The following is a 17,926-nucleotide window of genomic DNA, read 5'->3' on the forward strand; positions in this document are numbered from 1 at the left end:
ATAAAAGAACGAGAAGTACTAATGTTACTTAATGAAAAGGCTAACTGGGTTTGTTTAGCAAGTGGACAAACATGACAGATACATTTATTTGAAACTGAAATATTGGGAATAGACTTGGAAAGTTGTTGCAGACGAGAAGAGTTGAGGTGCCCCAGCCGCCAGTGCCAGAGGTTTGAACTTGGTGGTGAGGTGATTGAAAAGTTGGCCTGACTAGGTTGCAGTAGATATAGGCCACCTTGTTCCCTACCCAATCCAATATTCATCTTCGTTGACAGGTCCTGCAAGACACAAGAATCATGGAAAAAAGTTATTGAACAGTGTAGAGATTTTGTGAGTTGGCTAACAGATAACAAGTTGTGATTAAATGTAGGAATGCAAAGAACATTGTTAAGTGTGATATTTGGAGACAATTGGGTGGAACCAATGTGAGAAATTTCAGCATGATTTCCATTTGGAAGAACCACAGGTTTAGATGAGTAATGATTGGAAATGGAAGACAACAGAGAAGGGGAAGACACCATGTGGTCGGTGGCTCCTGTATCTATAATCCAAGTAGAAGAGGTATTAAGAGTAGAGGGCTTACCAGCTAAGTGGACAGCTGGTTGATTTGTACCTGGGGTGATCAATGATATAATACGTGCATATTGATCATGTGTGAATGAAGGAACACTTGGGACGTCACTGTTGTTATTTTCACCAATGTTACTTGAAGAAGCTGCTGCATTGTTAGCGCGTGATGTCTGCTGAGAACGTTGGTTGTTGGAGTTTCGCTTCTTCGGATAACCAATGAGTTTCCAACAATTCTCAACGGTGTGGTTATCTCGGCCACAATGGCTACATCTTCCTACTTTATGTACATTGTTGGAAGGAAAAGTAGGAGGATGTGGTGGACGTGCAGCGGCAAGGGCAGATGTCTCACGACTGGTTTGGGCAAGATGTTCAAGGATCGTTGGCGCTCTTCTTGAAGTAAAAGATTATATGCCTGATTAACAGTCGGTAGTGGGTCCATGAGGAGGATTTGACTCCTAATAGTAGAATATGAGTCATTAAGACCCATCAACAATTGCATCATTCGTTGTTGTTGCTCAAAGGCAGAAGAGGTTTGGGCTGCACCACATGAACAGGAAGGTTTGGCTGAGATAGCAGAGAGTTCATCCCATAGAGACTTCAGCTTCCCAAAATAAAACATAATTGAGGAATTTTCTTGTTGCAGCGTGGCGATAGAGCGTATTAGCTCGAAAATGCGAGGCGCCTGACTTTGAGAAAACCTATCACGTAAGTCGATCCAAACGTCATATGCAGAGGAGGTATTCATAATGCTGTCGAAAATATCCCCAGAGAGGGCATTAAGGATCCAAGAAAGGACCATATCATTGGCCCTATCCCACCTAGAGAAAGTGGGGAAGAAGGATCTGGCCATGGTAAGGAACCATCAATGAATGCCATTTTATTTTTGGCATTAAGTGGTATTTTCATGGCGCGAGACCAATTGTAATAATTGTCCCCTGTGAGTGGTTTGGAGACAAAGAATAGCGCCAGGGCTATTAGAATGATGAATTTGGTATGGTGAAGAAGAATAAACATCAGTGATGGGTTGTTGGGCTTCATTTTCAGAAACATAAATAGAGGGATTAATGGGTGGAGTGGATGATAGTGGAGGGTTACTAGAGATTTTGTCTGCCATGGAGATGTTGATGAAAAAGACGAAAAATAAATAAATTTGAAGCTAAGAGAATTCCGAGAAAGGTAGCATGTAAGGACTCTTACCGCTTTGATACCATGATAATTGATTTGGAGAGATTCTCAATTTTCACTATGTAAAGAATCCATATAAATACAAAAAGATATGTAACTGACTCCCATGACACAAGGGAGAAATATACAATGAGAAATGTAACTCTCCCGTAACACAAGGGAGGAATACAATGAAGGAAATCTAATTAAGGGATACAATCAGGTGATATGAGGAAGAGATATATAAGGAATATATACAATGGGAAAGATCTTCAATCAAGCACATGACATATGGGAGAGATATGGAAGATCCACTCAATTTAGTAACAATTCAAATATCTCTAAGAATCCTACACTTAGGCCATGAATTACTTTTCAATGAAAAATTAGCCTTACCCAATGGTGAGGGAGGGTGTGAGAGGGAGATTTCTGAGAGAGAGAGAGAGAGAGAGAGAGAGAGAGAGAGAGAGAGAGAGAGAGGTGAGAAAATGTAGATTATTGTTTCAGTTTTGCTCATTAAATGTAGATTATTGTTGAGTTTGATTGAGTCGGGCAACGATTGAATAAGTTGCCCTTATGAGTAGTAATGCTGCTCGCGTAAGTCAATATAATTTGAAATTCTCAATGTTCACCAATTTTGTTTAAATAATATTTGTTTCCTACCTAAATTATGAAGGGGTCAATCCGTCCAAGCAACATAGGCTATTAAGAAAATAGGGTAAACTACTATCTACATCTGGCACTTTCACGTGTGAATACTGATGAAGAAAGATTAATTAAATAATTTGCATAGACTGATCATGTGTAATTTAACTATAAAACATGGGATTTGCTAGGGGCCATTACAGAAGGCATTTCACGGATGGACTGTTGCATGTGAGATAGGGTGCAACTCGGGTCATTTCACGGATGGACTGTTACCTTAAAATCGGGTCGGATTCAGATTGATTCTTATTCATTTTTTAGCGAAAAACTCAACCCAACCCAACCCAAGTTGCACCTCTAATGTGAGAGCAGCTACACAGGCTCAAATTTTGTCATTCCACTTAATTCAGCTGTGGGGGTTGTTCTCCACAGGCAACAACCCATCCGTGAAAATGCCTTATGCGATGGTCCCTAGCAAATCCCATAAAACATTACGACCAATAGATTACTTGTCATCAAGGTGCGTTGCGTTGGCTTCGAGGAGAACCCATAGGCGAGTCCCTTGCAGTCATTAAAAAAAAAAATTTTGATGAGACCGGGGCCTGTTTAGATTGCAAGAAAAATATTTCTTATGAAAAAAACATCTTGGAAAAAAATTTCTTCTTTCCGGCCACGGCTAACATATAGTAATAGTAAGATATATTAGAGAAAACATTTCCTACACACTTCTGTAGGTAAGTTACCTACACACTAGCTTAAAATACATTGGGGGCCCACATTGTTTGGGTGATCCAAACCATTCATTTGAATGGTCCTCACAGAGATAGGGTGTCCACAAAAAATCAGATCCATAGGATCATTCCAACCCTACGATTTGTGGAGGTAAAATATACGTGTATAAACCTTCACAAATTAGTCCATTTTTTGCCTCCATAGTTTGAATGGTTTGGATGATCTTATGGATCTGATTTTTTGTGGACACCCTATCTATGTGAGGACCAATGGTTTGGATCACCCAAACAATGTGGGCCCCTATTGTATTTTAAGCTAGTGTGTAGGTAACTTACCTACACAAGTGTGTAGGAAATGTTTTCTCATAATTGAATAAGGTTGGTTCAAATTTTCTTCTTTCCGTGTTAAAAAAAGCAGTAGAAAGGATTTTCCTTTCCAAAAATTTCCCAAGAATTCCTTCCTGTTTTCTGGATAAGCTGAAGAAAATCCAAACCTCTTCCACATCCTCCCATATATACTCTCTTTAAATTCCATTTCTCCTCTCCCACTTTCGAGCTGAGAGAAAGACCAGGTATTTATTTATTGATACCTCCACTCCAAAACCCCTTTACTTCCACTCCAAGTTTATTTAAGAGTTTTCATGAGATTTGGACTGTTCTTCAAATCCCTGATTGTACTATAAAATAAATGTTTTCCAGATAATTTTATGGGTTTGTTAGATTTCACGCCAGGAGAGTTAAACGCTCTCTCTATTTCTCTGTTTTGTATGAAAGGAACAAATGGCAAATCTTGTATATCTAGGTTGTTTTGGACTGCTTGCTTCAATTAAAGATGGTTGTTCCTTTTCCTGTTGCTTCCGATTTTGGTGCCATGGTTACTCATCCTTCTTTTTTCAATCATTCGATTATTTGCGGTAGTGGAGAAAAATTGGGGTTTCAAGTAGAAAAAAACCAATCTTCACATAGATATAGATTTCTTAGTGCTTCTGTTTCTCTTTCTTGCTATACTTACCCCTCTTTTTCTTCATGGGGGTGGTGTTGTTATAAATCTGGTTGTGGCTCACAATTTAACAAGAAAATCAAGTCACAGATCAATACAAGGAGCCAAGAAAACCAGACCCAGATGAAGAGTAGAGAGATTCGCAATATAAGAAAGCAATTCTCATTAAGATTGCGACCGAGATTGCGTTTGTTTTCAATTAAACTGAAAATGGTGTTAATGAATGTTAAGAGGATTTCGGTTCAGTCGATTTTAGAAGGCATTGGAGTGTCATTGAGGAAAAATTTGAAAAGGGTGACCCTTTTTGCGTCTCTTACCGTCGGATTGGGTCTTTGCTACTTGTTTATGAAGTTAGCAGCGATGCCTTCTCCAAAGGTTGTTCCTTATTCAGACTTAATAATTAATTTACAAGGAGGACATGTATCAAAGGTTCTCTTCGAAGAGGGTTCTCGTCGTATATTCTACAGCACAATTGATGGGAACACTGAGAATTCACTGGCATTGGACAATGCTGATGGTGAAAGAACCAGTGTTACAATGGGTCAGAACATATTACAGAGATTTTCAAGGGCTCAAGTTTCGTCCCTGGAGTGGCAATTCTTTACGAGAAAGATAGACCACGACGAGAACTTCCTTCTTAGTCTAATGAGAGAGAAAGGGGCTACATATAGCTCAGCTCCTCAGTCAGCATTATCGTCTTTGAGGAGTACTTTGTTGACAGTGGTATCTCTGTGGATTCCTTTAATGCCATTAATGTGGTTGGTTTATCGTCAACTTTCTACTGCCAATAGCCCTGCAAAAAAGAGGCGGCCCAACAATCAGACAGTCAGTTTTGACGATGTTGAGGGTGTTGGTGCTGCTAAGGCAGAGCTTATGGAGGTGAGTGTACTCTTTTCTTGTATTTAACTTTGATTTGTTACTCCAATTCTGTCTTAATATTTAGAGTGTGGGTTCATCAGTTAAACTGATATTATTGATTTTCTTAGACTTGAAAGGGGCTAGCAAGAAATCCTCAATTGGCATTTTCTAGGCTAGATTTTCTTAGAAAGTTCCTTATTTTCTTTGTAGATTATAATTTGTTTTAGGACTGTTTTAGTAGTGTTCTGAATTTAAACAGTGTGCAGGGTGTTATGTGTCTGGAAAAGAAAGTGTTTTGGAGGTGACAGAGTCTATATTTAAATAATTAAAACACACTTTTTGCAGATATTTTGATCAATCAGACGATTTGAAGTTTGTGAAAGTTATTCTTTGCTGCTGCTTTTCACAATGAAAATGGAACCTAATACTCTTGTTTTTTCTATCACGTATTTCTTTGCAAGTATTCTATTGGTTTTCTCTTGGGTTCATATCTCTTCATCGTGTTGTTGTGAAATTCCATCCTAGTGGTTCCTGGGTTAATTCATGCATTACTAACTGTACCAATTTTTAACTGATGTCTCTTCTAATTCATAGCATTTTGTTCTTTATAGATTGTCTCGTGCTTACAAGGAGCTATTAACTACAATAAATTGGGAGCAAAGTTACCCAGAGGTGTGCTGTTGTCTGGCCCGCCAGGAACAGGGAAAACATTACTAGCACGTGCTGTGGCTGGAGAAGCAGGAGTGCCGTTTTTCACAGTGTCCGCAAGTGAATTTGTAGAGTTGTTTGTTGGAAGAGGAGCAGCACGCATTAGGGACCTCTTTAGTATAGCAAGAAAATGTGCCCCATCAATCATATTCATTGATGAGCTTGATGCCGTGGGAGGAAGGCGTGGTAGAAGTTTCAATGATGAACGAGACCAAACATTGAACCAGGCATTTTTTTTACCTTCCAGTCTTAATATATCCTCCTATCTGGTGATGGTTTTGTTGATAATTCCATTTTATAAAATTTGATAGGGTAAGTATATTTTCTTTTACAGCTGTTGACAGAAATGGATGGGTTTGAGTCAGAGATGAAGGTGGTTGTTATTGCGGCAACTAATCGACCTGAAGCATTAGATCCAGCTCTCTGCCGGCCTGGTCGCTTCTCACGGAAAGTATTTGTCGGAGTACCGGATGAAGATGGAAGGAAAAAGATTTTGGCTGTACATTTTAGGGTAGTTCCCTTGGAAGAGGACCCACAACTTATCTGCAATCTGGTTGCATCTCTCACTCCAGGCTTTGTAGGTGCTGATCTAGCGAACATTGTCAATGAAGCTGCTTTGCTTGCTGCTCGCAGAGGTGAGTCAAAAGGCTATGAGCCTCATCTCAAATATGATTCAAGTTATCAGTCATTGCTGTGTAATTTTTTTACTATTTTCCTGCAGAAAATCAGTTGATTTTTTATGCTATTTTTTTACTGATAGATCTCTGAAAGCCCTTTCAACTAAAATTGGTACAGTTATACGTTGCACTTGAGTAAAAAGTTTGGTTGGCTTAGGTGTGCAAATCCTTAAGTTTCTTTTCCATTCATTTTTATGTTATTTACAATACTTACTCTCACCAAAAATTTCCTAGAAAGTAAGTATATCAGACTTCATGATTAGGAAATGTCAGATGCGGTAACACAAAATACGTGGTAGTTAGCTAGTTATATAGCTAACGGAGACACATGTTTTGATATCAGAAAAGGGAAAGGAGTTGGAAAATGATGGGCATTAGAGTAAAAATGGTTGAATCGAATGGTCTAAAAGAGACAAAAAAAGAGAAGAGGAGAGGAGAGATTTTGTGTGAGAGAGATTGCATTCCATTTAATTCAAAAAATACAGATTACAATGACTTACAAGGATCTCAAAAGACATCTCTAACAGTTTTTACATAGTTTGATAAATAATTTGGTTTATGATTGTCACTAGCAATAATTAAGAACTAACCATTTTCTCTGCTTGAATTTAGTCTTATATAAGAATTTTTTTATGTCATATCACAATGAATTTCTGATCTTTACCTGGATCTAGCCATTGTAAGTCTAAAACTTATAGTACATGACATCCTTGGGTGTCATCAATTGGAACATAGGCAGAGTATGCATCTGTGACAGTTTTTATTCCTTACACATTGGGTAAAAAAGAGAGAGAAAGGACAGAGATTTTGGGAGAGTAATGGTTGATTTTTATAATCCAACTCTTCCTTTGGTTTCCCTTAGTTAGGGGCACTAAGAGGGATGATTGGATGTATCACGGGATATGAAACAGTGCATAAGTTGAAACAAATGCAATTGCAAGGAAGTTATATTCTAGCTCTAGAGGGGCCCTTTTACAATTGCAGCCTACCATAGAACATCATTGTGACTGTTATGTTTTAGTTGGATTGCACTACAAACATTTTCTAGAAAAGTTTTTTTCCGACTTTCTGTTACCAGCTGTGGATTAGGTAGATCAAGGAAAGTAAGAAACGACGGGTATAGGCCAATTATAGGTAACAGAAGATGAAGATGACTGGTATTGCCTTTTCTATTCATTTTGTACATGATCATTGGCACATAGAGTTTGGTCGATCAAGGTGCCGCCACGGGTATGCGTTTTTGGATGGGTGGCCCTCCTAGAAAGGATTCAGACTGTTGATTTTTTGCGCAAACAGGAGATTTTGATTATTGATCATTATGCCCTCTGCTTAGACTGGGGGAATCAGTGGACCACCTTCTAGTGCATTGCGAATTAACTCAGGAGGTTTGGAGCAAAAATTTGTGTTGATTCGGCATTGCTTGGGTATTCCCAGCAAACCTCATTAGCCTCTTACTCAGATGGTCGGCAGTTCTGTAGAAGAGAAAAGGAAAAACATTATGGAACGCTACTTTCTTGGCTATCATATGGGTTCTTTGGAAGGAAAAAAGTGCTCGAATCTTCAAAGGTTATGCTAAAAAATCATCTTTCCTTTATTTCAAAGCGGTAGCCCTGATTATATCGTGGGTAACGTCTCTCCCATGTTTCAGATTTGTCTTTGAGTTTGATTTATGGAACAGGTGGCAGGAGGTATGTCTTAGTGTGGAGCATAAGACAAAGTGTGTTCAAGGGTGGTCTCCTCCTCCCCTTGGCTTCCTAAAGCTTAACTTTGGTGGGTCTAGCTTGGGTAACCCGGGCCCCACTGGAATTGCTGGGTCTTAAGGAACGAGTTAGGAGGGGTGATTTGGGCTTTTGCAGGCCCAATTGGGGTTGCAGATACTAATGAGGCTGAGGTGCGCGCAATTCATCAAGGTCTAAAGCTTTTAGATAGAAATAGCTTAAATCAAGTGGTGGTGGCAGGGGATTCCCTAAATGTTATTCAGTGGCTTAAAGGTACTCATCGTCATTCGTGGAGATTTGATCGCTTCTTCGATGAGATAATAGATTGAGTGGGGTCCTCTTCCATCGCCTTCTAGCATGTCAGGAGATCTGCCAATCAAGTGGCCGATAACCTTGCTTGGGGGGGGGGGTGTTCTAAAGAGGCTTTGGCTTTGTTCGATTCTCTACCTCCTTGAGTTTATCCCTTTGATGTTTTCTAATTTATTGTTGTGCTTTTATATGCTGTTTATATGGTTTGCAAGGATAGATTTGTATCGACCATCTCGGTCATCTTTTCCTTCTGTAATAAAATCAAGGTTGCCAGGGCGGGATTCGAAAGCGGGAATCAAAGGCTCTGGGGATGGTTGGGAGCGAAAATCGTGAGTTTGCCGGAGAGTCGCCGGGGATTCGCCGGAGATTCGCTAGGGAATCTCTGGGAGTCGCTGGGGAGTTGGGATTCATCGGGGATTCTCCGGGGAATCGCCTGGGAATCACGGTTCTAAAAGTTGGGAATCGGGGTTCCCAAAATTGGGAATCGGGGTTCTGACGAATCCGAACCCCGATTCCCAACTTTCGGGGATTCGAACCGATTCTCGAATCGGATCCGCGTTCCGGGGAATCGCGATTCCCCAGTCCAAGGAACGAATCCTGCTTCCTTGAATAAAATTACCACCATTAAAAAAAAAATGATCATTGGCACATGGGCCATGGGGATCTTTTGCTGGAGGATGTGAAGTAATTTTTTTTTCAGTAGGTGAGGAAGGATTGTAATCCCTCATATTTCTTCTCATTCCAACTCACCAGCACTTGGTACCAACCTTAGTTGTAAATTTCGTTCCGGTGGCCATTCTGTTTTGGCCACCGAAAGGAATTCGGGTGGGATTTCGGTCATTCCGGTGCATTCCGCTCGAAACTTTTCGGTCACACAAATCCCCTTTCTTGAAATTTCAGTGGGATTTCTGTCATTCCGGTGCATTCCAACGGCCATAAAATGGTCATAAACGGTCATAAAATGAGGGTAAAAGGGTCAAAAAGCAATCCCAACGGCTATAATGGCGTTGTCGTATTTTTTTTCAAAAAATTTGTGCATTTTCAGTCGATTCTGGGCGAAACAGGGCATTCTGCCGGAATGGACCGGAATTCCGGACGGAACGGAAAATATGCCCAAACCGTTCCGGAATTCCGCTCCATTCCGACCGGAACGGAACGGAATTGATAACTAAGGTACCAACTAAGGCACATATTTAGTACGGTCTTCTGAGTCACAACCAAGGTTTTAAATTTCGACCGAAATCCGAAATTTCAGATTTCGGTGGATAGCGAAATCGAAATTGGGGAAAGTCGAAACATTACTTTATTTCGACCGAAATTTCGGTCGAAATTTGTTTTCGAAATTTTAGGAAAATCCGTTAGAATATACATTATTTGATATTGCCCTGAAATTTCGGTAATTTCGTCCGAAATTTCAGGGAAGATAATTATTGCCTTTTTAGATTTCGCCGGATTTCGAATGAAATTGCCGAAATTTCGGTTTCTACGAGGACCGAAACGCATTCCGAAACTGAAATTTAAAACCTTAGTCACAACACAGCAGTGACACAAGCTGTTTTGCTAAAATCAAATAGAAATAGCAAAGAGGGTGTTGGAAGTATTCAAGAAAGGTTATGCGTTTAAGAAAAAAAATCATGGAGGTAGAACTGCATCAGTTAATGTGCCAGGCATTAATATCTCTCCCATCTGAACTGCTCCTTTCTTTAACTTTTTTGCGAAACTGAGATTTTATAGCTATATCGTAAACTTATTATGTTTAGTTTGGTTTCCAAGTGCTCTGCCGTTAGACTTTCAGATGTTGTTCCGAAGTTATGCCCGGATTTCACCTTTTGGAGCTATCAAGGTGAAATTTGGCTCTACCACATGGGGTCAAACTATTTGTCAAGGTTCTGCATTGAGTGGATAAACTTAAATGAGCTGTTCACTACGGGGATAGAAACTCTTGGATATACTTTTCTGGGATTTGCTATCCTACTTGGATTAGTTTATTTTGAAATTGTTTTGTCTACTGTTCACACATTTTGTTCTGGTAATATGTTATCCAAGAACAAGGGTCAACATGAGCTAGGATAGAGAGTCTATCCAAGGATCAAATAAACCCTATCTTGCAGTCCTTAAGGTGAACAGCCCCAGAAGGGAGGTGGGAGTAAGGACAGTAGAGGGAGTAAAGTGGAGTACGAGTTAGTTTTCAACAGGTTCAAGATCTCCAAGGGATAGGAGGTGACTTGTTCAAATGTCTTAAGATGGTTGAAGGGCAAGATAACATATTTCAGGAGTCTGAGCATGGCCTCTTATTTTCTGTTGGGAAATTTTTGTGTCCAGCGAGGCAAACTTTTGAGACAGAGAAGTAAGCAACTTATGTTGGTTGTAATAAATTCTTTGAAAGCTTTACATTACATGCTTGATGTTCAGTTTTTTATGGTTATGTTGTATCCAATGAATGCACAATTTTTGTTTCCCCCTGTTTTGTTCACAAAACTTGATTTCCATTTTATAGAAAAAGCATCCATCACTTACCAAAATAAAGCAATGTTGGCTTTTATGGTCTCACAGGTGGGGAGAAAGTAACCCGAGAAGATATCATGGCAGCAATAGAAAGAGCGAAATTCGGAATCAATGATAGGCAGTTGACTGCTAGCACTATTAGGAGGGAACTTGGACGGCTTTTTTCATGGATGCCCTCTCCAGTTAGAAGCAATGATGCAAGAGAGGATGACCTGCAAGGCCCTATGGGCTATCAAACACTAAGCTGATGATAATGTTCATGGGTATGTTACTTCTCCAATGCCTTTGTATTCTTCAAATGTTAAATATCATGAATATAGTATTGATACAAGGATATGAAGGTTTCAGCTCTAACCTTCTGCACACCACCCAAGAACTGTTTCAGTGGTGTGATAATAGTGGTCTTCTCACTGAACACATTTTACAGGCTTTTGATTATATAATAGCCTTTTATTTTTCTCCTTTTTGGCAAATATCAGATACCAGTTGTGGATTGAATCTGGTACTTTTGGTATTATTATTTTTTAAAGATCAAAACACTGTTAACATATTTAAGTAACATAGACAGGTATGTGTGTTTGCCACAAACAGTTCTTGGCTATCATATTGGTGATGTAGTAAGTGAGATTATTGTATGGATATCGGTCCATAAAAATTAAAATGAAAAAAAGGAAATGCATATTTACCATGTGGCTTGCAAAATTTGTTGATAGTTTTTGAAATCACCTTATAACTACAAGTTTATTGACAAAATCCGAAGAATGCTTTTGAAATTATAAGATTGCCTATGAATTGCAGTTTTAAAGACACATGGACTAAAAATCAGTGGTTGTGTGCGGCCCCTGAAACTTGGGTGTTCTTCAATTGCCCTGTGACATCTTATATTAGTTTTTCAAATTAATTAAGGGAGTTGATACTGGCACTCCCCTGTTTCTTTTTTGTACCTGCCACCTCAAGGTTGAGAAACAGAGCCTCAACCATTGAGCTAGTGGCCCAAGAACAGCTCTGTTTCTTTCAAGTTAAAATGCGCGTAAAAAAAAAAATTTACGCCCATTTTAAGTGGGAAATTGGGTGTAGAATTTGTTTTACGCCCATCTTATGCCGAAAGTAAAGGAGCAAAGGCATATAACACTTAGGGACCTCCTTGGCAAGGGGTGTGTCTTCCTAGCAGGTATGATGGCGAACGGTCAAAGGATCTGTAGTGTTACTTGAGGAATGCTAAGCTCTTACTTGTAATGAGGCATGCCAAGTTTCATAGTGGACCTACCTTCAGTCAATCTGGATTGTCAATTTGTGGGCTCCACCTTAGGCATTTGATCTGTGAAATCAAATGATCAACTGACCAACAAAGAGCCTAGGAACAGGATTTTTGGCTATGCATACAGGGAGATGTTTATGTGAAATTGAGACCGTTGATCTTGTAGATGTTAGTCTTATGCCAATAGACATCTAATGCACAAGATAAAAAGGCTACAAGAATCAAGGGTTTAGCTTTTCTTGGAGGAACCCTAAACTTGGCGATGGATCAAAAGCCGAGTACCATCCGACCAAGGTGTTCTTAACTGCATTTGGCTGGATTTATTGCCGCCATTCGGGTCAATGGATCTGATCATGTAAGCGGGGTGCAAATGGGGCCTAAAACTGTATTGCGAGGAACACCCACCCTTGCCTTTATAGTATTTCCTCTTCTCAGTTTGAAAAATGTTAACAGATGGCCCTTTCCTAATACTAAAAGCCACTTTTGGGTGCAGTAGCATGTGTTTACCATGTGGTCACGATCGGACCTGTTGATCTGATCGGTGACCACATGTCGGTCTGACCAATGCCGTTGAGAACACTTTCATCAGGTGGTAATAGGACAATTTTTTCTGAACTTTGGGCCCGAAACTTTAGAGAACCTTTGGAAAAAGGTGCCCCTTTCATGTGCGTGCTCAATTTCGAGTAAACATAACGCAACAAATTCTTTGTATATTTACACAAACACCCCCATATGATTTAGTAAATACCTAAACCCATCCGAACTACTCTGGAGGAAGAACTAAACCCATCCATTCTTGTTACACTTTGTTCGAATAAAATGCTTAGCTATATTCCATGCCCCTTATACATACCGAACTACTGACTAAGTTTATTTGAATTGAGACCGTTCATGGTACAAAAAAATAAAACAAAATGGAAAGAACATTGCTGCCGTTCAAATAATTACGCAATGTATTTTATTCTTAGATCAATGAGTGAATCTTACATATCGGAAAACACTTCTTCTTACACACTTGAGCATGAAATAACCACTTTATTACACTCTTTCTCCATTTTTTTTTATGGGTACACTCTCTCCTTTCTTAAGCCTTTGATGACTCTTGCTTCTAAAGGGCTGCAAATATCACCACTAAACGACTTTGTTTAATTTTAATGGCGTTTGGTAGGCAAGCTCGCGGTGAATTCCGATTTCTGCTGAAATGAATCCATTGAGAGAGAGAGAGAGGATTTCTCCATGCTCTATTTTGATAATGCCACACAAGCATTTTGTCTCCACACGAGCATTTTGGGTAGAAACAATAAGAAAAGACTTGAGGACTAAGAACATAATGAAGAATATGAATTTAGATAGGAGAGAATGGAAGAAAATGATCGAGGTAGACGAACTCAACTAGTGTCAGGATTAGACTCAGTCAATTTGAGCAGGTAGATCTTTCTTCATGAAAATTTTCTATTTTCTAATGCTGTGTTCTTTTAAGTTTCCTTCCCCCTCTTTTCTGCGGAAAGTCCGCTTTGTTTCCGTGGAAACCCATAAAAAGTGTGTTCTTTTAGTTTCTGGGGAAACCTTTTTCGGTGAGGTGGAAATTATTAAAAATTACGTGGAAAAGGGCTTTCCGTGAAATCGCGGAAACCCCTTTTCCTACCTCATACATCGGAAACTCTTTCTTTCCGAGAGTTTCACCCGACGATCGAAGCTCTCTCTCTCTTTTCTCGCTCAGAATCTCTCTCGAGACCTCCATTTTCGACGACTCTCTCTCTCCCTCGCAAGACCGGAGGTAGACGACTATCACCTTCCGGTAAGTCTCCCTCTCTCTCTCTGTCTCTCTCTCTCTCTCTCTCTCTCTCTATCTCTATCTGTGTAATTTTTTTTCTGCTGGATTTATGGGGTTTTGATAGGGTTTCAGATATGGGGTTTGGATAGGGTTTCGGATAAGGGGTTTCGGTAGGGATTTGGATTTACTGGGTTAGGGTTTCATTTTTTGTTTTTTCCCATTCTATTTTGGTATTCTATTACTGGGTTAGGGTTTCGGATTTTTTGTTTCTCCTCTGTAGATCCACATATCTTTGATGCAAGTCTCTGTGACTCTGTCTATTTGATACTTGATTGAGTCATTTAATACTCAATTGGTTTTATCAATTTGAACACCTGATCTATTTTTGATTTTGGGTGGATTTAGGGTTCCACAAATATGATTTTTTCTTGTTAATCATGTTAGTTTTCTTCTTTTGCAGGTAATCATCCTACTGTCAATTTCCTTCTTCCTAACCTTCCTGAGGTTTGTTCTTAATTTCCTTTTTGTAGTCTTGATTTCTTTTTTTATAATCTTTGATTCAAGGTAAAAAATCTAGGGTTGCTTTGAATTGCCATGTTATGAAATCAGTTTTAATGGGCTTCACGAGTTGGATTTTTTAATCAGTGTTATGGAGGGTTAGGTAGTCAGCCCTAGAAAGTTTAGCAGAAGAGAGTGGAGATAGGTGAATGATACTGAAAAAAGACTTAACCACATAATTGTTAACTCACGATTCATGTTTTAATTGGGTTTTGACTGTTCATGTTTTAATTGTTATTGTTAACTCATGATTTTTTTTTTAGTACTATCCACTTATTGTTAGATGGACGATAGGAGACTTAGAACCGAGGATGGTCGCCTCACAAAGAGGGCAAAGCTGATTGTGAGTGCTGTTGCGACAATAGTGAGTGCAGCAACCACTGCACTCGTATTCTTCCAACAGTATTATGACGAATACCTACGACGAGCTCCAAACGAAAACAACTACTTCACAGATCGGGAATTTATTACGCGTGCCATGACGTCAGACGAACATTGCAAGCACGTACTTAGGATGAACGTCAGGTGCTTCGGACGATTTGTTCGACTGCTTAGAAGCACCAGCGAACTTCAAGATACAATACATTGTAACATTGACGAGCAGGTTGCAATGTTCTTACATATTGTATCTCACAATCAACGGAACCGGTCAATTAGAGCCTTCACACAACGATCAGGTTCCACGGTTTCTCGTTATTTCAACAAGGTCTTGAAAACTATTCTAAGCTTGAAATCCGAGTTTATAAAACCTCCGACGAGTGAGATACCAGAAGTCATTCGCACTAATCCAAGATTCTGGCCTTATTTCAAGGTAACCTCAAATACTAAACTATTCTAAGCTTCAAGATACTGACTGATATATTTTAACCTTTCTATACTAGGATTGCATTGGTGCAATTGACGGAACTCATATTCCTGCTAAAGTGAGAGCCGAATATAAGCCTCGGTTTATTAATCGAAAAGGTTACCCTTCTCAAAATGTGTTGGCAGTTTGTGACTTCGATTTAAAGTTCAATTACATTTTGGCTGGGTGGGAAGGATCGGCATCCGACTCAAGGATATTAGGAAATGCAACATCACGACCTAATGGGCTTCCTTGCCTTCCAGGTATACTTTACCTTTCCTTCTACTTATTATGTCGATTATGAATAGACAATGGCGATACTGAGACAATAATTTCTTCGTTGTAGGGAAGTTTTATCTCGGCGATGGTGGCTATCCTTTACTTCGTAGTTTTATAACACCGCACCGAGGCATAGCGTATCATTTAAATGAAATCAGGGGTCGAAGACCACGAACGCCAGAGGAACTCTTTAATCACAGACATTCATCGCTCCGGAATGTAGTGGAACGTGCATTCGGCGTCCTCAAGAAGCGCTTTAGAATTTTAAACGAGGAACCGATGTACCCATACGAAAAACAGATTGATATTGTTCTAGCTTGTTGTTGTGTCCACAATTTCATTCGGAGGGAGATGGCAGATGATGATCTTCTTGATGACGTAGATCTAGAGTTACGAGCAGTGGTCCCGCCTGAGGAAGAAGAGCCTGTCCCATATGTTCCACTTAGTAGGGCCAATGATGCACGAGAGGGGACTAGTATTAGAAATGGATTGACCACGAATATGTGGAATGACTTTCAACGTTGATTTATGTTTCGCCTCTTTTTTTTAATGTTTATGGCTTGTTTGTAGCTTGTTTTTAAAAAACAATAAACTCGTATTGTATGGTCTCATGAGTTTTATGTATGGTCTCATGAGTTTCTCGTTATTGTATGGTCTCATGACTTTTATGTATGGTCTCATGAGTTTCTCGTTATTGTATGGTCTCATGAGTTTTATGTATGGTCTCATGAGTTTCTCGTTATTGTATGGTCTCATGACTTTTATGTATGGTCTCATGAGTTTCTCGTTATTGTATGGTCTCATGAGTTTCTCGTTATTGTATGGTCTCATGAGTTTCTCGTTATTGTTTCAATTCATATAGGATGGCTGCAAGTCGCGTGGGTAGGAATCATTACTGGAATACTGAGATGGATAAGGTGTTGGTGGATGCGTTATTGGAACAAGTATCGGAAGGGCATAAGATACCCAATGGCTTTAAAGATGTCGCATACATGGCGGCAAGCAGAGCAATGAATAATCGATATGGGAAAGATATGACGAAAGAGCATATCAAAAATCGAGTCAAGACCCTAAAAAAGAAATTCGTGGCCGTCAACACTATAATAAACACCAGCGGATTTGGCTGGGATGACGTCAATAAAAAGATCGAAGTGACGGAAGATGTCTACAATGCTTGGGTCGCTGTGAGTACAAAGTGACATCTTTGTTTCATTTGTTAATTACTCTGACTCGTAATATTTATAACTATTTTTCCGAATTTCTTGTAGGTTCACCCTGAACATAAGAAATATTTTACAGAGAAACATGTGTTGATAGATGATTTTCGTCACATTTTTGGCGAAGACTATGCCACGGGTGGGTGGAGTAGGGATGACGTTGCCCCTAGTCAGGAGGTGCAGAGTTCAGCTCGGCATATAGATGACTTGGGGATTGGCGATACCCCTGAGACTGAAACAATTCCAGAGTCTCCTATGGTGGGTGAGAACAGTAGAGGACCTGGGCCTAGAACTTCATCTCCGGTTAGAGATTTTGCAAGAAGCGATGAAGGTCAGAGGGGGACGAAGCGTAGTGCTGCAAAATATATGAATTTGATGGAAGGGTTTACTTCAACTTTGGAGAAGGTTGCAGATGCAATCAAGGATCCATCGAAGGAACCTTTTGACAATGACGAGCTTCATGATGCTGTGTTTGGGTTAGAAGGATTCGAGGAGGACATCTTGGAGAGGGCTTATGAGTACCTCAACCGTAACCCTACGGAGGTTCGTGCTTTTATGAAGTACACAGTAGAAAGGAGGGAGCGCTACATGTGGAGGAAGATGGAAAACCTTGAATTCTGAGTGATTGTGGATGTGGATGTGGATGTGGAAGTGTACATAAACATGTGGTTGTTGGATGGTTCTGGATGTGGACTTCATTTGGACATGATCTTTTTTTTGGTTGGCTTGTCTGTTTTTTTTGGTGAACATGTTTATGGTCTTGACTCGATTATGGTCTGCTTCTTCTTGGCAACTCTATTTTTGTGACAATTTTTTGTCAAGTCTATGTTGGTTGCCTGATATATATCTTGGCAGCTCTATATTTGTGACAATTTGATTGGCATTGTTATTGTTCAACTTCTGTTTGTCATGGTTTTCTTATTTTGATTGACTTCAGAGGGTTAGACCTACTTATTTTAGACTAGATTCTATGTTGGCATCATTCTGCATGTCAGTTTGTCACAGTTTCTATTTAACAGGTTTCTATTGAGTTTCCCTGCAACGAAACGCATATTTCTGTAGTTTCTGTGAGGTTTCTGTCAGGTTTCTGTGCAACGAAACGCTCATCTGA

General features: G+C 39.7%; 2 protein-coding genes and 1 long non-coding RNA gene across 3 annotated transcripts; all 3 read left to right on the forward strand.

Moving 5' to 3' along the window:
* Positions 1-3,601: 3,601 nt before the first annotated feature.
* LOC143851329 (cell division protein ftsH) lies at positions 3,602-11,346 on the forward strand. The gene is made up of 4 exons (XM_077360716.1): positions 3,602-4,989; positions 5,580-5,903; positions 6,011-6,311; positions 10,934-11,346. The coding sequence occupies exons 1-4, from the start codon at positions 3,943-3,945 to the stop codon at positions 11,131-11,133; spliced, it is 1,872 nt and encodes a 623-aa protein (XP_077216831.1). The 5' UTR covers positions 3,602-3,942; the 3' UTR covers positions 11,134-11,346.
* Positions 11,347-15,051: 3,705 nt separating this feature from the next.
* Positions 15,052-16,244, forward strand: LOC143851931 (uncharacterized). Its single transcript, XR_013236567.1, has 2 exons — positions 15,052-15,582; positions 15,666-16,244. It is a non-coding gene; the product is annotated as an uncharacterized LOC143851931 (long non-coding RNA).
* Positions 16,245-16,461: 217 nt separating this feature from the next.
* On the forward strand, positions 16,462-17,436 carry LOC143849459 (uncharacterized protein At2g29880-like). The gene is made up of 2 exons (XM_077358468.1): positions 16,462-16,782; positions 16,867-17,436. The coding sequence occupies exons 1-2, from the start codon at positions 16,462-16,464 to the stop codon at positions 17,434-17,436; spliced, it is 891 nt and encodes a 296-aa protein (XP_077214583.1).
* Positions 17,437-17,926: the final 490 nt, after the last annotated feature.

Source organism: Tasmannia lanceolata, unplaced genomic scaffold, assembly GCF_043159265.1.
Source record: "Tasmannia lanceolata isolate RefF3 unplaced genomic scaffold, GAP_Taslan_0.1 ptg000018l, whole genome shotgun sequence".
Lineage (NCBI taxonomy): Eukaryota > Viridiplantae > Streptophyta > Magnoliopsida > Canellales > Winteraceae > Tasmannia > Tasmannia lanceolata.